Source organism: Sander lucioperca, chromosome 1, assembly GCF_008315115.2.
Source record: "Sander lucioperca isolate FBNREF2018 chromosome 1, SLUC_FBN_1.2, whole genome shotgun sequence".
NCBI classification, from domain to species: Eukaryota; Metazoa; Chordata; class Actinopteri; order Perciformes; family Percidae; genus Sander; species Sander lucioperca.
In genome coordinates, this window is record NC_050173.1 from 3,272,911 (window position 1) to 3,294,547 (window position 21,637).

The 21,637-nt window shown below is 43.6% G+C and overlaps 1 protein-coding gene across 1 annotated transcript in view; it reads left to right on the forward strand.

The window, feature by feature from the left end:
- The window catches only part of LOC116056518 (glycine receptor subunit beta-like), a 136,129-nt gene that overhangs the window by 49,377 nt on the left and 65,115 nt on the right, over window positions 1-21,637 (forward strand). Inside the window, exon 3 of the mRNA XM_031308644.2 lies at window positions 21,146-21,252. Coding sequence (XP_031164504.1) covers window positions 21,146-21,252 — 107 coding nt within the window. The remainder of the gene's footprint in view (window positions 1-21,145; window positions 21,253-21,637) is intronic.

Consider the following 21,637-nt stretch of genomic DNA (forward strand, 5'->3'; position numbering starts at 1 on the left):
AACCTGTGGTAAGAGATTGCGGGCATAACAAGCTCGCTGACCGCACTCTCACTCACACACCGGCCATTTAGCAGGAAGAGGGGAGGGAGCGCAGCGAGCTGCAGGCCCTGGAGCTCTGTCAGGGAAGCGGCGTTTGGTAGTCCAGTAACCCAGAAACGGTGACTTTGCGCGGGTATGGAGCGCCGCGGGCTGCCGGCCGTGACGGAGCTCCATCTAGCTCACAGCAGGCTGGGATCTGTGAAGGACAGGCCTGGCGGCGAGGCTGCAACCCAGGCAGCACCAGCTGCTGAACTCCGACACACAGTCGGACAAAATTTGCAATTAGCCATCAATTTTCGTAAAACAGCATATATTTGACCTCTACATAGTTGATTTCTCGCATAAAAAAGTCTCAGAAGTGAATTTAGTGATGAAATAGCAGACGAACAATGTATACAATTTCTAAGATCTGCGCGACCTATTCAGAAGACTACCTGATCTCAGATCAGTGGTGTAGCCTATCTAAATGTTGGGGCGTGACAAAGGTAGAGACTAGAGCCAAATAAGGAGGAGCGTTGAGATTTGCCCGTTTTCAGAGGCAGTTTAAAATTGTGAGATTTGCAGAGGAAAGAGGTGTCAATGGGATTTTGAGGTTCTATGTATGTCCTATTTACCCACCAAACTGTCGTTATTCAACTATGATAAGGTAAAATCTGTTTTGCATTCTATCACCCCTTTAAGTAAAGTACAGATACGTGAAAAATGTACTTAAGTACAGTAATGAAGTATTTCTACTTCATTACATTCCACCACTGAAATTGACAAACAATCAAAACAGGGCACCACCCTGGAATCAGGGACCAATAACTGAACTGTGAAACAGTCTCATAGGTGGTGTTCCCTTTAAAATACAGATCTTAATTCATTTGATTAATTTATCTGGTATCTTTGCAAGTAACAAAGGAAGGGTGAAATTCGAGCGCTGACCTGTTCCACCAGCGGTTATTACAATATATACACAAATATCACAAACAACTGCTCTTTAAAGTATAACAGAATTTATTTAACTTCCAAATTATTAATTGTCAATCAATAGTTCTTCAATCAATAAACCTATATACTTGTTACAAACTACAACAAAGCAAAACAAACAGACATGTAGCAGACATATCTCTGTCTGTCTGTGTGTGTGTGTGTGTGTGTGTGTGTGTGTGTGTATGCGTGTGTGTGTGTTTTGTGTGTGTGTGTGTGTGTGTGTGTGTGTGTGTGTGTGAGGAAGAGGGGGGAGGTGACAAGACCACGGGGGTAGCTAAACCCCGCGATATTAAGGTGGCAGATGAGACTCCGCAAGAGCCAAGATGGCGGATAGTGGAGCTGGGTGCAGCACCACGTGGCTATGGGCTAGCCGTTTAGCTTATCTGTGTATGTGACTGTGGTAGCTAGCAAGGCCAGTATGTGTGTGTGTGTGTGTGTGTGTGTGTGTGTGTGTGTGTGTGTGTGTGTGTGTTAGGTTTGTGTATAAGAGGAAAGGAAAGCACATTTTATAGAAAGAAAAAGCACTTGGAGTCTTGATTCTCGAGGTTCTGATGATGTTCACTCAGGACTCCATGCCCAACGTGATGTTATGGTCGGAGGCTGAGAAGTTCGTTAATGAGGGGAAATGTTTATCATACAGCCTGGTGGGCTACAGCTGATTTTCCGCAGAGGTAACACAGCTCCGTTGGTCTACACAGGACATGAGGTGACGGCATCATGTCGCGGGCTGTGGTCAGACTGACTAAAGGAGCTTAGTATCTCGCTTGTACTGTACAGTTTCAATCAGCTACAGTATTTAACACAACGTATCAACAATGTCCCGTGATCTAGGACTTTCACAGCAAACTGGGACGTGGTGGTACCACAATCAGATTAATAATCAAGGCATGCACCAGTAGCACAAGTATTAAATATCAAATCACATTCAATGTCGTAACAATGGCAACAATAGCCTTACTGACATTAATAAACATACTATATTTTTCTCTGCCCAGAAACCTCAAGCCTCTTACTGTGTACTGTGTGATTGCCCGTCGGCAATTTCACGGAAAAGCTTTTCCCTCCCAAAGGCAGCAGGAAGGGATCTATGTTGACTTGAGAAGAAAAACTTTGTTTTCCTCTTCTGCAGATATGAAAACACTGGTGCGTGTTTTCATAGGATCTAATGGTGCTTCCAGAACACCAAAATAGTCCAATTTGTCCAGAAAACGTACTAAATACAGCACAAACGTTTGCGTGAGTGTCGCCCTGTAGCGAACAAAGTCACCGGATAAGACGAAGAGAGAGATGTGTCGGAAAGCTTTATAGTTTCTGTCACTGGACACAGCCCCCCTGGGTTCCTCCAGCCAATGAGAAGAATCACATCTCTCGGACCTGCGGCCATTTTGTGAACTTTCTTTGTGGAAGTTTGGTTTACAGGCTTGGAATTTGTGACGTAGGCCGCGCTCTCTTTGTTCAGGGAGACCACATGTTCTTTTTTCTCTCAGAGGCAGATGCTCTGAGGTCTCTGTCCAAAAGATAATGTTTAACCCACTGTGTGGTCCCAAAACTACTACTGTAACCAACAAGTCCAAGGAAGCTTCTCACCTCTGTAGTGTTCTCTGGTTCTCTGGTTTCAATTACAGCTCTTACTGTCACGATTCACTAGGACAGGAACCCAAAAGCAGACAAGGACAAGGTAAGTAGAATGAAAAAAAGGTGAGTATTTATTTGGCTTTGTACGTGGAAGCAGGTGAGTCCAGATGGTGAGGCAGTGGGTGGAAGTGGTTCGGCTGACGGGTAAATGCAGCTCCAATAATGATGGTGAAGCAGACAGCCAGGCAGAGGTGGAGAGAATTTCCCAGGTAACAAAAAACTGAGCAGACAGCCAGGCAGAGGTGGAGAGAATTTCCCAGGTCAAAACTGCAGACAGAGGGAGGACTTCCGGGTCATGGCTGAGTGAAGACGTGTTTTAGAACGCTCCTCAACATTTCCATATTACTTTACATTTTCTACAATATAATTACAACTACTGGGTGTACTCGACAAGATAAATAGCTTACTTAAGTGGTGAGAATCAAGACGAGATGAGTAAATCGACAAGAACCAAAACTTCGACCACTACTCAGGAACCAGGGAAAAGTAGCCCACAAGCTAGCAACGACGGCGCACCGAATGTTAGCCACGCTTATTTCAAGGGGGTCTTGGATGAAGTTAGGTTGGATGTATTAGCAATGAAGGAAGAAATTTTGTCCAAACTCAGAAACACAGTTGCCACACTGAATGTTACAGTTGCTACACAAGGTCAGCAAATCCAAGACTTAGAAGAGGGTCTTACTACAGTGGACAGTAAAGTCTCAGACCTGGAGAAGAACTACACTGACCTGATGGCAGAAACGGGGAAACTGCGTGCACGGCTGGATGACTTGGAAAATAGATCACACAGGCAAAATATCACAGTCATAGGTCTGCCTGAGAAAATTGAAGGTCCCCAGCCCTCCGTTTTCATGGAAACCCTGTTGGTGGAAGTGTTTGGGGCAGACAAGTTTCCTAAGCCGCCAGAAGTTGACCAGGCGCATCGCTCTTTACGTCCGCTGGATCTGACTAAACCCCCGAGGGCAATGATTGTCCGACTCCATCATTTCCGAACGAAGGAACTGATCCTCCGCCTCGCCTGGCAACACTCCGGGCAGCTATCATACGGGCACAAAATAAGTTTCTACCCGGACCTCAGCGCTGACTTGCTTCAGAGATGCGCTGCTTTCATGCCGGTTAAGAAGCTATTACGAGAGCCGCATCTGTCATACTCCCTGGTTCATCCCGCGACGCTGCGTTTCACATTCAACGGAGTGGAGCAGAAATTCAAGTCGCCGCTGGAGGCCAACGCGTTCGTCCAAGGACACATCGCAAGTCGACGGGCCTCTACCCCAGTGATATTCGAGCCAACGGAGATTACGGAGCAGGGCTCAGAGACATCCTGATGTGGCTACAGCACCACCTGTCACCTCCTGATGTGGCTACAGCACCACCTGCAGTGGTGCTCACCTAATGTTCTGGTTCTGTGAGTCTTGGGCGTTTGTCTGAAACATTGGTTTGTTAACTTTTTTAGCTAACACTATAAGCTGAAAGTCTCATGTAGACTCTTCTTTTCTTTTTTTTTTGGCTAAATGTTGCCCTTTTTGTTCATTCCTGACATGGTCACTTGTTATTATGGGACCTGGATGACTTTATGAGTGAGCTATAGTGTTTAATGTTCTGCTGACTATAAAGACCTGTTATACAGTAGATTGTTTAGTAGATATATTAAAAAAATTACAGTCCTCCATTTACAGGAGACGTGTAAAGTGGAAGAACTTGGCAGTTAGCTGTATCCAAAGCAAGTCCACTAGGATTGTAGGGGGGTATACTGCACTTTGTTCGGGTAAGTGCATAGAGGGGAGGGGGCTGTGCATCACTCACATAAGCTGCCTGTGTCTCTTATTCAGCACATTTAGCATACTTAGCAATCGCCGCACCTTAAAATCACTCTTATGGGGGGCAAGCTTCCTTTTTATGGTTTTTATTAGGGGTCCAAGCCCGAGTCTGTAAGAACGGGCAACAGCAAAGCTATGCCATTCATACAGCAGGGCTGTAGAGCCCTATTGTTTTTCTACTGATTCTCATAAATTATTTTTATTTTCCATCATTCTTCTCCGCCTAAAACTCCGACTACAGCCTAAACCATATATGGTGGGGGGTTGGCATTTTCAGGAATGGTCCAGAACTCCGCAAGGACCTCAGGCGCAAAAATAGACCCACTTGCACCACTAGGTGGCGCTATAGCAGAAACAACGTGTTTGGCCCTATAACTCCCACACCGTACACCGTACATTCAAAAACTATACATCCTCACGTTCCCTGGATCCAACTGAATCACGTGATATAGGCCATGCCCATTTCCGCCTTTTATGCGTGAAAAATCGCGATTTATCAAAAACCTACTTTTTCGAATTCCTCATAGACCGTGCGACCGATTGGCATGGAATTTGGCAGGTAGCATCTCCAGATGGGCCTAACAAAAAGTTAATAAAAAAGAATTTTGATAGAATAAAAATTGTGCATATTACACACAAACAAATTTGTGTAGCTAACTATGAAAATTATTATTAAAACACCAACTTTGCCATATCTCAGCTAAAATAAATGCTATCACTGCCAAACATTAGATTCTTCTTTGCCGTGACCCTCTGGGGGTCCCCCACGCGTTTTACGAAAATTGGTCACTAGGGGGCGCTACAAGTACAAAAAGTTTATATGTCATGAACGGCTCATCTGATTTTTACAAAATTTGATGGGTACCATCTAGGGACACTCCTGAGGCCATCTCTAGAGTGGGGTACTGAGGGGTCAAAGTGGGCGTGGCCTATGGGACCCAAGTCTAAATTTACTACTTACACTAATGTGAACAACTTTAAATTTACAGGGTAGATAGACAATGGGTCATGGACCACACCTACCAAAAATTACACATGTGGACCACTAGGTGGCACTATAATGGTTTTTTGCCTTTAACTCCCACATTACACATCCCACATTAGAAAACCATACATCCACGTGTTCCTTGAATCAAGCTGAATCACATGATATAGGCCACGCCCATTTCCGCTTAAATATTTTTCCGCAATATCGCGCAATGCGCAAAACCAACTTTTCCGAACTCGTCCTAGGCCGTGCGACAGATCAGCACGAAACCTTGTAGGTAGCATCTCCAGATGGACGTGACCAAAAGTTACTCAAGGAATTTTGCTAAGTTAAAGTATGCGCATTTGACGACCAAACAAATTTTCCTAGCTAGCTACGACGCACATATCATATCATATGTCGGCCAAATTAAATGTTATCAGCAAATAACTTGAGATCGATGTTCAACATCCCACTACGATGCTCTGTACCAAATTTGGCAAAGATTGGCCTTTAGGGGGCGCTATAAGCAACGTTTAGAAGGCTAAAATTGCAAAGGATGTTTGACCTGGCATCTACTGTAGAGGCAGAACAACAGCTGCTTAGAGCACGCCACCTGGTTTATGAGCAGGACGACGAGGTCGGAAAATTACTGGCCCATCAAATTCGCCAGTCTTATGCTTCACGACATATATCAAAAATTAAAGACCTGTCTGGGAACTTTACCACTGAACAAAAGAAGATTAATGCCACATTTGTTCATTATTATAGTAACCTTTACACTTCCGAATGCATAGTCGAGTATAGCAGCGTTTTTCCAAAACCTAGACTTTCCAGTACTTAATGAGTATGATAGGGTGGATTTAGAACGCCCGCTGACACAAGATGAAATTTAGGCCGCTATTTCTAGCTTGCAATCAGGAAAATCCCTAGGCCCTGATGGGCTACCTGCGGAATTCTATAAAAAGTTTTCCCAGGAACTTCTCTACTGCAAAACATGTGTTTAGAATCCCTAGAAAATGGCCATCTGCCACATACATTATGCCAAGCATCTATTTGCCTTATACCCAAAAAAGAAAAGGACCCATGCTGTGTGGATCTTATCGACCAGTTTCCCTCCTTAACGTAGATTATAAAATTATCGCCAAGGGTCTTGCTAGGCATCTTGAGAGGATCCTCCCCTCTCTCATATCACCGGATCAAACCGGATCCATTCGGGGTAGACACTCCTCCTCTCACACCCGCAGGCTCTTTGACATCATTTTTACTAGGGAAACTGTGGAGGCACCTGAACTGGTCTTGTCACTAGACGCAGAGAAGGCATTTGATAGGGTGGAGTGGGTGTTTCTTTTAGAAACATTAAAAAAATTTGATTGTCAAATTTGAAATTTGGCTCAAACTTTATATCCTGGGTAAAATTATTATACTCTAACCCTCTGGCCTCAGTACGCACCAACGATGTATCGTCTGGATATTTCCCTCTTCAAAGAGGAACCAGACAAGGACGCCCTCTCTCACCCCTACTTTTTGATATTTTCCTTGAACCTTTGGCCATGACATTTCGGAGCTGTATGACTTTTAAGGGTACTATTAGAGAAGGGCTATCTCACAAAATTTCAGCCTACGCTGATGATATTCTGCTTTTCATAACAGACCCAGACATATCAGTACCAGCCATTCTCAACATTCTGGAACAGTTTGGAAAACTCTCTGGCTATAAACTTAACCTGGAAAAGAGCAAATTGTTCCCTGTCAACAATGCAGCTCTTAAAAAGCCAACACCAAATTTACCTTTCAAGACTGTGTCCTCAAAATTTAAATATCTGGGTATTACAGTAACTCGCTCATATAACCAATTATTTAAAAGCAACTTCTGCCCCTTGATTGAGAAATGCAAGCAAGACATGGAGAGGTGGAGGACTACCCCTATGTCTATGGTGGGGCGTATTAACCTAGTCAAAATGAACATTGTTTCCCGCTTTCTCTATCTTTTCCAAAATATTCCAATTTTTATTCCCTTGAACAAATTCAAAGGGCTGGACGAAGCCATATCTAAATTCATTTGGGCTGGTAAACATCCCAGGATCAAGAAGCCTTATCTACAAAGAACAAAAAAGGAGTGGGGGGTGGCCTTACCGAACCTTCTACATTACTAATGGGCATGCAATATACAGAAAATCCTAGGATGGAGGGCACACAGTCAGGGAGATAGGGCACCAAGCTGGGTTAGGATGGAAAACAGTTTCACTCCAGCCTACTCCCTTGCCACTGCACACCCGAAGTCTGCTACGAAGATGAAGATTAACAATCCAGTTGTAATTCATTCTCTCAGGATTTGGACTCAATTTAGAAAACATTTTAACTTACACGGCATCTCATTCAGGGCACCACTACTGCATAATCACTTGTTTACACCCTCAAAGCACGACCTAGCTTTCAGAGCTTGGCATTCAAATGGCGTCCGCTACATACAAGACCTTTACATAGATGGGGTATTTGCGTCTTTCAGTCAGTTCTCAGAAAAATGTAACCTTAAGGCCTCTGACCATTTCCGCTATCTTCAGATAAGACATTTTGTTCAACATAATTATCAAGCTTTTCTCCATTTGGCAACCCCAACACCACTGGATGAATTACTGGCCATAGCAATGCCACATAGAGGCGCCATCTCCCTCATTTACACCTTCATAAACGGCATAAACCCACACAGACAGTAGCTAACATAAGAGCATTTTGGGAGGAGGACCTGGGCTCCAGCTTCTCAGATGATGAATGGAGCAAAATTCTGAGACTGGTGCACATTTCTTCACCATGCTCCAGACATGGCTTGCTACTAGAGATGCACTGATTGACTGGCCGGTGACCGGAATTGGCCGATTTTCACGTCATCGGCCATGATCGGCGACCTGCCGGTCAGTCTGACATATGCCGATTTTATGCCGGTCAAATCATAGACAGTATGTAAGAAAAAAGGGTCAAATTCACTCGGGCGCCACATGACTTACATCGCGCAACATCAGCACCATACGTGCACATGCAGGGTTTCCGCTATATGCATGTAGCAGCGGCGCACTGCCGCTCAATCAGCTGTTTATGAAATGTCATAAAGTCGTAATTATACATGGCTAGGCAGAGCCGTCTGCTCTACTGATCTCAGGCGAACAGTCAGCTGCTCTCTCTCCCCTCTGAGGCTGAAAAACTGGAACATGAAAACCGCACTCACGCTGGTCCCGTGAAATATAACAGCTACAGTTTATCGGAAAATAGGCACACTGACTTTGATGAATTTACTGTTTATCAGACCCCAGATGAGACAAGAAGCTAACGTTAGCAAACACTGTGGTCCCTCTGCCTCTTACTGTAGGAGACGCTGTATTCCTCCGACACGCTGTACTAACGTTACTGCAGGGCTCTCAAGTGTCACTCATTTCGGTCTTTTGTCACGCACTCCCGCCACACATTGTTTTCTCACGCGGAAAAACTATTTATAATATATTTAACATGCCGCAGTGCCCAAAATTTCTCTGGCGCACTGCTCTCACTATGGAACCGGCAGGAATTAAGCGCGTCTTCCCTGGAGTTCTTTGTTGAGCCTGCCACTTATCAGCAATCAAAAAAAAGAAAGCGCCTACACAATAGCCAATCAGAAAATAGCACTAATGTATCTGGGTAAGATTTAACGCAACAACCAATGAAAAAAAAGCATAGAGCAGCGTACAGACACCAGAGTCTCAAACGGGGCTCTGAGTCTGTCAGACGGTCTGAGATCTACCGCATCAGCAGAGCAATCACGTAATGCACAGCAGACTATGGTGCAGGTAGATTATTTTCTGAAATATAGTGACTGTTATAACTTTACTTTTCTCAAAATATCACGATCCAAATCTCAGAGAACACAGATATATTTTGAATGTGCACAAAGTTTTGAACATGAGCAGAAATCTTGCTCAAACTTAACAGTATTACAGTTCAGGGGTTTATTAATACATTAAAATGAATGAATGTATCATTGAGCAGGGTTTCCCCCAGCACTTTGCAGCTCGGGCGGCCCGCCTAAGCTGGGGAACCCTACCGCCTTAACTAGGTCGTCAAATCACACCGCGAGCGGGCACACGCGCCACACGGCCGAAATGAGAGAAAGAAAAAGAGACATGGTCCGTCGCTGTCTGGAGGATAACTAGCCAGTTGATATCGCGCGTGTGTGTCCGTGAGAACAATCGCCATTTCACCGTCGCGTGTGCGTCGGAGTTTGTCAACAAATGTGTGGCAGCTGGGGCATGCCCGGGCAGAGACGGGGTGACCAGAGCATTGGCATACGGTGGGCAGAGAACATTTTTATGTTTCTCTGTCCTATTCTTCACATCAGTGAGGCTTTCTTCTCTTGTTTCAGCGAAGTGAATACATGAGGAAGTGACTGGAACTATCCATCACCTCTCGCACGTGGATTCTCAATGTCCCGGCTGTTGCCCGGTCTTTGAGACACAGTTGTTGTCCGTTTGTTTTTAATCACTACACGCGGTTCACAATACACCGTTAGTTAGCGTAGTTACACACAGTGAAATTACGTGTCCTGTTTTTATTTCATGCATACTATCTGCTGGAGTGTGTGAAGCTATGGGCTGAGCTCTGTTATCTCACAGCTGGTTGTTTTGGAGAAGAGTTGTCGGGCAAAGTGGAAGAGTGCGTGTCATGGAGGATAATGGGAGCAATGCCAGTAAAATTGTTATAGCACTTTTTTTGAAAATAGTTTAATGAGCTTAAAATTGCACATTGCAACTGTTATTTTGAAAAGCTGGTTCTTTATTAATTAATGTATTATTATTTAGTGTAGTGTGTAGTACAAGTCTGCACTACAGAGATGTATTAATTATATATTAATACACCCCCCCGGTCAGATGGCGAACCTACCACCTTAACTAACACATTTTCTACGGGAAATCCTGTTGAGGTGAATAATCGTCATCTTTTTAAGGAGGTTACTTCCTCAACAAAAGATGAGGGAGGAGTAAATGATGCCTAGGCTACATGTGTGCTGACTCAGATATAATTAGAAAAGTCGATCTACAGGAGAATAAATAGTTGAAAGCAATACAGAATGCCTGAGAGCCTTATTGCAATATATTCCATTATGTTTTTATATTTGGATTATAATCTATGTTTCCCTTTACATAAAGATATTTCCAGCATAAATTGATTCAGAAAAAGGTAGAAATAGGTGCATACAAATTCACCAGAATGCAGGAAATTAAGTGTTTAATGCTCAAAATTTTCTGGAGGAGGACCCCCAGACCCCCCGCATCATTAGTCACCATGCGGAAATGGAATAAATACTTTGTATTTGGTTGAATTGTCAGTGTCATGTGTCAAATATTTTCTTCTGCAAGTCTGAACAATTATTAATAACAAAAAAGAAACACTAACAAAAATAAACACCCCCATTCCCTCTATCCGTCATCAATCAACCCGCCCCCCCTCTTTGACCCTCTGACGGGGGGGGGGGGGGGGGGTAGACTGTCACTCTTGCCTGTCTTCAAAACTTGAGAGCCCTGTTACTGTTTAAAACGCTTTCTAGGTTAGTGGGGATGCATACCGCTCAAAACAAACATTAAAAACGTAGTAATCTTCCCTCTGTGTTTAGTTTTGTTGCTAAACTGTGTGTAAAATGAGCGGTGACGTTAAATCATCTATTTCAGGTAACAGCACTCTAGTGTACCGTCTATTTGCTGGATTGTTCCGAGGTAACCGTCGGTAGCTAACGTTAGCAGACAAGCCCGTTGACAGCAACGGCAGTGTTCATATTTATGCACAATGACACATAAAGCAAACTTGCTAAAAAAGGAAATACACGCTGTTTTCAGGTAACGTTACTGTTGACGTTCAAACAGGCCTGTGTGTGTGTTTTGAGATATATCTTTATACTGCAAGGCTATATTTATTTTATTTTTATTTGTTATTTATATATTATTTTATTGCCATTACCTATTTTCATACATAGTTTAGTTTGCTAAATATATCACATTTGTTTAGTTGGATATTGGATGTGAAAAGAAGGAAATGGTTCTTCCATAACATTGCACTTTAGATGTGTGTGAATTTCCCACACCAGGAGTAATTTATATAGTTCTATTTTATAGTGATTGATTATCTATTCAAAAAATGTTCTATGTTCTATGCAAAATGTAAAATGTTCTATTAAAGAAAAGATAGAAAATAAATATTTGTGTGTGCTGTAAAGTGGTTAGAAAATATGAAATCGGAATCGGCTAAAATCGGTATCGGCTGGTCAAACTCAATAAAAAATCGGAAATCAGAATCGGCCTAAAAATTGTAATCGGTGCCTCTCTACTTGCTACAATTTAAAATTGTTCACAGATTGCATTTCTCCAGGGTGAAACTGGCAAAACTGTTCCCCTCTCTAGATCCGTTATGCGAATAATGTCAAAGTGCTCCAGCTAGCTTAATACACATGTACTGGGCCTGCCCTCGCTTACAAACATTCTGGGAGGCGGTATTTACATCACTTAGGGACTGAAATCCATCCAGTCACGGCCCTATTTGGGACCAAGCCTGTTGACTCCCACTCCCGGTGGTCAGGAAAATCTCACACAGTGGTGACATTTACAACTTTACTAGCCCGACGTCTTATCTTGCTAATTGGAAAGGCCCAAAATCTCCATCCCACACCAGGTGGCTTAAATATGTTATGTATCATTTAAAGTTAGAAAAGATGAAATACTCACTCAGAGTAAACGTGAGAGAATTCTATTCTACCTGGGGATCTTTCATGGACTATTTTGATGAGGTTTCTGCAGTGGACTGGGAAGAGGTGTAGTGCTACCTTGAGGATAACGAAATGACTTGCCTGTATTTAATTATCTATTTTTTTTTTTTATTATTTAACTTTTTCATTTTATATATTGAAAAAATATTTTTCTTTTTTTTTTTTTTCTTTTCTTTCTCTTCTTATGCTTCTTTATGTAGCATTTTGTCTGTATGTAGGATACCCTACCTTGTCTTTTTGTTTGTGGACGGCGAAATGTAGGCTCACTTTACTCCAAATGTATACTTGTACGGATGGGTTATGAGGATGCATGGGGATTGGGAAGGGTGGGGAGTGGGTAGAAGACGTTTGTGTAGGTAATATATATTGTGCTGTATATTTGTGTATTTATGTACATGGCAGCACTGTTGTGCTATGTACAATTGATAGAAAACGTGTGAAAATAAAATAATAAAAAAAATATAATAAAAAACTGCAGACAGAGGAACAGGATACAGATTAGCAACAGGCAGAAAGTCACAAAACAGCAGAACAAACTTCTCAAACTAACTAACTGATCGCAAATATACTGGTAAGGCTAACGATCCGGCAGGGAATGGATGTCAGTTCACGGCTTAAATGGTGGAGATGTGATGATCAGGACCAGGTGTGCAGATTGCAGATGAGACACAGGTGTGGGTGGTTGCAGATTCTCCTGCCTTGCTTCGTCGCCAGGCAACCAGACAGGGTGCGTACAGGAACTCCAAGAAAAACACAAGCTAAGTTTCCATCCACTTGTCAATCGAATTATCTGAAGTTCGGTAAAAAAACATGCGAATAAAGCTGGTGAAAGTGTGTTTCCATCCAACGGCTTTAAAGCGAATAAAAACCTGTGCGTAATGACGTCACATGCTGTTTTGCGATCAAATTGGTATATCGAATTGATTTTAGACATCTTAAGGTGTTTCCATTCATTTTCGTACTGAATCGCACAACATTCAAGCTAACTTTTGCGAACAAAGTTTTGCTAGACAAAATGGATCATGCCATCTACCAACAAATGATCAATATTGCACAAGTTGTAATAGTGCTTATGTGCCAGCTGATAGTGACATATCAAGCTATAATAAGAAAACAACGACGCTATCAACACATTGCTGTGATGATGCAGATGCACGTAAATGCCCGACGACAACGGAGGCGGACTGTGGTGTGGGAACGACAGCACTCCAAACAGTTCTGGGAGATCGTGGTTCAGAGACACTTCACGGAAACCCTTTGGTTGAAGCATTTTCGGATGACCAAGACAACATTTGACCTGTTGTGTAATTTTTTTGGCCCGTCCCTTTTCCCAGATGTCGCAAGTTATCGCCCTCCGGTTCCAACCGAGAAGCGTATTGCCATTGCGCTCTACAAACTGGCTACATGTTAGAGTACAGAGTGGTAGGCGAAACGTTTGGAGTCAGCAAAACCACCATGCACCGGTGTGTTTACGCCGTGTGCAATGCCATACGAACGAGGATGATGCGAAGGTATATATATATACCTACCTGGAGTGGATGAGACACATGATATCTCGCTGCATAACTCCAGAGCGCACCTTGTGCCACAGGTGTATGGCGCAATAGACGGGACTCACGTTCCGATTAGACCCCCTGCTGAAGGCTACAGGGATTTAGTCAATAGAAAGGGCTGGCCATCAATCGTACTACAGGCTGTGGTAGACGATCGTTGCATCATAAGGGACATTTGTGTCGGCACTCCCGGTAGTGCGTCTCCTTGTTCGTCCACTTCCATCTGTCTTTGTTGACACCCGCCATGTGTTCAAACAGAGCGGAAATACTGGGCGGAAATGAACTAAAACTTCTTCTTCTTTGTTTTGTGGTGGGTTGCAACCATAAAATGACCTAAAACTTAATCGCAATTCATTATTTATTCGGCAAATAACGTTTCCATCAGCGTTTATCGCATAAGCCGTATATCGATCAAGATAAAATCCGATGAGACCGAACGTATTTCATTTGAGTCGATATTCATGAAATTCAATCGAATTTTACTGTTTCCATAAGGCATTTTTCATTCGATATCACTTAATTCGGATAAAAACGTGTGGATGGAAACATAGCTACAGACTCACAGGCGAAAAACAGGAACTCAGGCAGAAAACGAACTCAGGAGGCAGGATTCATGACAGTACCCCCCCTCCAACGGACGCCACCAGGCGGACAACCCGGAGCTCCAGGATGGAGGCGGTAGAAGTCATGAAGCAGGTCATCGTCAAGGATCTGACGCCGAGGAATCCAGCACCTCTCCTCAGGACCATAGCCCTCCCAGTCCACCAGGTACTGGAATCCCCAACCACGCCTTCTGGAGTCCATAATGCGGCGCACAGTGTAGACAGGACCACCTCCAATCATCTGAGGAGGATGAGGAGGAGGGGGTGACAAGGGAGTGAGGAGAACAGGTTTAATGCAGGAGACATGGAAAGCAGGATGGACTTTGAGAGTCTTAGGTAGTTTCAGGCGGACCACAGCAGGATTGATGATCTTATCCACCGCGAAAGGACCAATGAACTTGGGAGACAGTTTCTTAGACTCCGTCCGTAGAGGAAGATCTCGGGTTGCCAACCAGACCATATCCCCAACAGCATAAGTGGGCGCCGGAACACGGCGACGGCTTCCCTGGCACGATGCCAGGTCCGGTGGCAACGACGAATGTGAGCTTGGACAGAGGGAACTGAGAGATCCTTTTCCTGGGACGGGAACAGGGGAGGTTGGTAGCCGTATAGGCACTGAAAGGGGGGCATCCCAGTGGCGGATGTCGGAAGTGTGTTATGGGCGTATTCATCCATGGCAGCTGAGAGAACCAGGAGGTGGGATTGGAAGAGACAAGGCAGCGAAGCGTGGACTCCATCTTCTGGTTGGCCCTCTCAGCTTGACCATTAGATTGGGGATGGAATCCAGATGCGAGGCTGACCGTGGCTCCAATGGCCAAGCAAAAAGCCTTCCAGACAGCCGAGGTGAACTGAGGACCACGATCGGAAACAATGTCACAGGGCAGACTGTGGATCATAAAAACCTCCTTGACAAGGATGTCGGCCCATTTCCGGTCTAGCTTGCTAAATACAGCGGAGCCATAAATGCCTTGGAGTATCTTATCCACAGTAGGAATAGTGTACTGTTCCCTCACGATAGCATCATTAGCCCTTCTCATATCTAAACACAATCTGATATCCTTGTCAGGTTTTGGGAGTACCACCACTGGGTTTACCCAGGTGGTGGGGCCTTCGACAAGTTCTACAATGTCCATGTCCATCAGTTCTTTTATCTTTTTCTCTACAGCCTCCCGGACGTTGTATGGTATACATCTGAGTGGCTGTGCCACAGGTTTCACCTTTGGGTCGATGTATAGGCTAATCTACTTAATGTTACATTTTCCTACTCCCTTGAACACATTTGGATATTGCTGCTGGAGTGTGTTTTTGATGTCTGTAACAGCTGACATCACCTATTTTCAACACACCTAGCTTCATGGCTGTTCTTTTCCCCAAGAGTGGTTCATTGTTGCCTTTAATCACAATGAACTCTGCCTTATCATTCCTATTACCGATTGTGATTTCACACTTAAATGCCCCCTTAACTGACAGTGACTGGCTGAATGAATATGGGTACACATTTACTACTCCCCCCACACAAAAGGTAAGTCTCTGACATTTCATCCTCTTTTACAATAAATGCAGTCTTTTTGGTCTACCTCAACACTGTTCACATTTTGTTTCTTTGATCCTTTTGTGTGGCACATTTTGGAGAAATTGTCTTTTCCATTACAGTTGTGACATGTCTGTCCACATGCAGGGCATTTGGGATCTTTTCCCATGTGATCAGTGTATCCACATCTGTAACATTTTTTCCAGTTTTGTTGTCATCTTTACCTCTCAATTTTCCTCGTTTTCATGTACTTTCCTCCTTTTTGTTTGACATGATGAACAGTTTTGGTTGTCCATTCAGAGACATAGCCACCATCTGCTCCTCAATTCTTTCACACTGAGGCCAGTTCCAACGTGCGGGCCAGTGTCAGTCCATGACCTTCCTCTAGTAATTTTCTGCACACATAGTCTGATGTACATTTACTCAGGATTGCATCCCTTATCTGGTTATCTGTATCAACTCGAAAATCATAGCCTCTCGCCGTCTGCCTAAGACGTGTAGAAAATTGTTGCACAGCCTCACCTTGTTTCTGACACAACTTGTGAAACATCTGGCAGGCAAACGCTGGATTGACTCTGGGAATGAAGTATGTATTCAATGATCCCACAGCGGCTGTGTAGTCTGATGCTTCTCCAGTGTGCGGTAATGTCGAAAATATATCCTGAACATCTGGTCCAGCAAGGTGAAAAAGTAGAGCCCATCTTCTCTGTTTTTTGACATCCGTTGTATCATCATTAATAATTAGTCCTTTTCCATCCGCATATAACTCAAACAATGTCAGCCACCGCATCCATCTTGGTCCTAGCGTAGCGGGGTCTGTGTAACATGCGAATGGCTGAAGTCCCAACTTTTCCATGCTTAACGTTAGCTCACTCACGTTTACTTAGCTGCACTTTTTATTTTTTTTCAAAAGTCCGACATCCTCGTCGCCATTGTTGTGTGCCTATCTTAATACTGAATTAGATAGTGCATTCTGAATTTAATCACCACATGGAGCTTCTTCGTTTACTTGCTTTATTTTCCGAACACAATTATTACAACCACATGCTGTCAGGCTATTCCATCTTTACTCTCTCGTTACTTCCTGTTTATCAGACATGTGACCTATCTAATCCAATACATGACAGATACATTTTCAGAATTTTGTTATCAACTTGGTAACAAGGTATCGGTTCTACTGTCACTACGGTCACTACTGCTTGCCTACCGTTCCAACCGACCTGCAACATCAAAGCACAGTGGACTTTGTTTCTTTTCTTTCTCTCTTTCTCCGTAAAATGAAGCTGCCTTCAAGTGCGGTCGGGAATGTCGATATCTATAAATGATCTGACAGTTGTCAGTTGACAACAATTGTGAAATATCTACTTACTTATAACACAACAAGACGTCACACAAATGGGCCATATAAGTGACACTCCCACCGCCACACAACCCTGTGGTGTATCGCCAAATTGCTCACTTTGGTCTGAATGTAACCTAAAGCTGGTTTACTAATAGCTTAAATCTCAATTTTTTTATTAGAAAAAGATTATGGTTTAGGTTAAAATCAGCACATTTGTTAAGTTACTTACATGACAAGATGTATTTCCTGAGTGAAAATCATGTGTTCATTTGACCCGTCCATACACCCCAACTTTCCTCCATATGCAGAGTTTTGGCAGAGTTTCTTATACTTTGTCACTGTACTTTCTGCTTTGCTTCCCCTCATAATTACTATGGCAATATGGGTTGTAATTGCTGCTTGAACAAAGAACTTATGTGGGCAATTTTCGGTGACAGTCTCTTTTTTTTGGGAAGCAATTGTGGTATTTAACACTAGAACCGCCAGCATTCCATTTCTACCTAGAACCACCGAGAGGGTCATTTTTACCAGCTGGCACTTGCAAAAATGTCATCTCTTGAAACAGTTGTTCATTTTCATCTATTTTTTAAAAATAATGACAAAATAACTATTTAAAAGTCAGTTTACCAGGCTTTAGGCTCTTTCATTACAGACCAAATACACACAAGATGTTCTGTGGCTGCACTCTCCCTGTCATGCCCAGCTCCCACTCCTAGGTCATGTTTTCAGTTTTCTTTCACATTCATCTTACTTTGCTCACTTCCTGTTTTATTTTGATACTCACCGTGTGTTTGTGTTGCAACTTCAGTGGCTCCTCGACAACCGGCTGTTTGTCAAAGCTGAGATGTGTGAGTTTCACGTCCTGACTGTTTCATTCCTTGGCTACGTGGTGGCGGAGGAGGAGTTGAAGATGGACCCTGAGAAGGTGCGAGCGGTGAAGGATTGGCCAACTCCCACAAGCCGGTAGCAAGTTCAACGTTTATTTGGGTGTGCTGACTTCTACAGAAAATTCTTAAGAAGCTGCAGTACTGTTGCTGCCCCTTTGCATGCTGTTACCTCTCCTAAGCTCAGGTTCCAGTGGACCCACCCAAGCCTTCACTCAGCTGAAGGAGTGTTTTACCACAGCCCCAGTCCTGATCATCCCTGATCCCCAGCAGCAGTTTTTGGTCAAGGTGGATGCTTCAGATGTGGGAGTGGGGGCCATCCTCTCTAAGAGAGACCCAAGGGATGGAAAATTACACCCCTGTGCCTTTCTTTCCAGGAAGTTGTCGGCTGCAGAGAGAAATTAGGAGCTGTTGGCTGTTAAGTTGGCCCTGGAGGAGTGGTGCCACAGGCTGGAGTGGGTGGAGCTGCTGTTCCTTGTCTGGATGGACTACAATAACCATATCTCCGCTCTGCTAAGAGATTAAACTCCCGATGAGCCAGGTGGGCACTTTTTTTCAACCGTTTCCGTTTTAACTTGCCTTAATCAAGAGCTGGAGAAGGGGCTGCGCTGTTTGGTTTCCTGTAATCCATCATCGTGGAGCAAACACCTGGTCTGGGTCAAGTACACCCACAACACCCTACCTTGTGCATCCACCGGCTTCAGCCCCTTCCAATGCGCCTATAGCTACCAGCCTCCCTTGTTTTCTGCGCTGGAGAGGGAGGTGGAGGTCCCATCAGCTGCTCTGGTCTGCAGGTGTAGGTGCACTTGGACCCGTGCCCGCCAGATCTTGTTGAGAAGTTCGGCACATTATAAGAGAATGGCTGACCGACATCGTGCCGAGGCGCCATGTTATCAAGTGGGCTAGAGGGTGTGGCTGGCTACCCAAGACCTTCCACTATGCATGGAGAATCATACCGGCCTACACCGTCAAAAAGTTGCTGGCTGTAGGGAGAAGGGTCGTGGCCGGCAATATCTGGTCGACTGGGAGGGATATGAACCTGAGGAGAGATCATGGGTTTCGGCCAGCAATATGCTGGACCCTAACCTCATTCGGGAGTTTCACAAGCAGCACCCAAATAAGCCTTGGCCGTTAGGAGTCGGCCCTAGAGGAGGGGGTACTGTCATGCCCAGCTCCCACTCCTAGGTCATGTTTTCAGTTTTCTTTCACATTCATCTTACTTTGCTCACTTCCTGTTTTATTTTGATACTCACTGTGTGTTTGTGTCACTTTCCTTCCGGTCTTTGTCTGCCTTCCGCCTTGTGTGATCACCTTCCCAGCCCTAATGTCCTGCACCTGTGTCTAATTGTCTCCCCTCCTCCCTCGTGTATATATTCACTCCCTTGCTCTTTGTTCTCTGCCAGTTCGTCTTATACCTTCGAGTTTAGTGTTCAAGCTTTTTTTCCTGTGAGCTTGTAAGTGTTTCTGATCTTGCGCCTGTTTTTTGACCTGAATCTGAGTTTAGTGTTTTTTGGATACTGTCGCCAGATTTACTTTTTGTCTACTGCCTGTCAGTGCTTTTGGAGACTGTTGACTGTTTTGTTTGTACCAGTGTGTACAATAAATCCATTTTGTTTGAATGTTACTGCATGTCTGAGACCTGCATCATGAGTCCCCTGTTTGCCCCGCCTGACATTCCCAGTGCGTGCTCCCGGTTGTAGACAGTTCCATCCTGTAATGGTTGAGCTGACACTAACGAATATAAACTTTGCTCTAGCTTGTGAGATTACAGCCTCCTTGTCAAAACGTGTAAACAATTAGCGCTGCTAGGCTACAGATCGCGATGTGCATGCTGAGCGCAGCAATATACAGCAGTTAATATAAGGAGGGTAAAAATGACCGGTTTACGGTTTTAGGTTTAAATAATCATATTTTCTTTTTATACCACACCCCCCCATAACTAACTAGATGATTATTAAAACCATTTAGAAAAAGTCATGAACTGAGAGGTGACGGGGTTTTATAATTACAGTTACATGCATTTAAACTAGGGCTGTCAAACGATACATTTTTTCTTAATCGTGATTAATCGCTGAATTTCTATAGTTAATCGCGATTAATGGCATGTTTTATCACATGATTGAAATTCTATTATTTTGCATTTCAGAACTGTTTTTAGTAATGTGCAGTAACTCCTAAATAATTTTGATTACTCACTGACGTCAAGTGATCACCGGTTAATGAGACAGCATTTGGACTTTGCAGCAGTTCCAGTTGGGCTGCTTTCTCCGTGTCGTACAGGCTGTGTATGCGTGAAACTACTGTCCTCTTCGACAGCAATGTATAAGACGGGTCAGAACATGCCACACGTAATACGTCCTTAAGACCCGAGTCTTCTACGATGCTGACAGGTCTGCAGTTAGTTGCCACCCATTTCGCAAGAGCTGTAGTATTTTTTTGGGATTTGGTTTCATCCACAGGTTGGCAACTAATAGCACTCTCCAGTCACGTTAAATGTACTATGCTTAGCTCGTAGGTGGTAGCTCAAGCTTGACGTGCTTCGGTGATATTTTAATTCGGCTTTGCACAATGTGCGTATGGCTTTCGACCTCTGAGCTGTCTGGGAGTTTTGGAAAATAAAAAGCGCCATTCAGAATTGTGTTGCTGCTGTCTTTCTCCATCATGCCTGCAGCAGTAGGATGTGTTACGAGGAAGTATGGCAGCTTGATGATAAGTAAAGGTGTGGCAAAGGGTCAAAATAGTAGCCTGTTAGGCACGACACAAAGCCGAGTGAAGTGTAAAATAAGTTAATAAATGGCGGCATGCGATTAATGCGATTAGGCCCTTAATCGCATCGCGATTAACGCGTTAATGCTGACAGCCCTAATTTAAACATGACAGTTGGTGTTAAATAATGATTTATTTCTGGCTCCTTTCTGTTTCCCAGATTTTGCTATTTCATATGTATCCAGCATTGTTGGGAAGAAGAAACATAGCATTTTAGATTTGGATGTTAATTGTTTTCATTCACATTTAACAGCCAATTGACCCCAGAAGATTTGGCCGATGTTCCAGCTAACGCCACCTCCAACATCTTGAACCGTCTGATGGCCAGCTATGATGCAAGAATAAGGCCTAACTTTCAAGGTAATGCCACAAACTATACAGGTATGTGATGACAAACATTTTCCTTTCAGAAAGACTGTGGCCACACATTACAAACTACTGCATTTATGTGTGTTATATATTTTCCATTAAGGGATGGGTTCAAAGTTTTTTTAAATCTTGGCACATGACTGAATTTAGCAAATCCAATTTGCTAAATTCAACTTTTAACTTCATCGTCAACCCAAAAACTCGATTTCAAGCATTACTTATGCATTAAGTATGCATTATTCATGGACTAAACATCAAGAGCAGAATTTACCATTAGGCAAGGTAGGCGACTATCTGGGGGACCAAGGTAAAAGTGCCCCAAACAGCTATAGATTTATTATGATGTTTAGATAAGAAATGTATACCTCCCAACCAG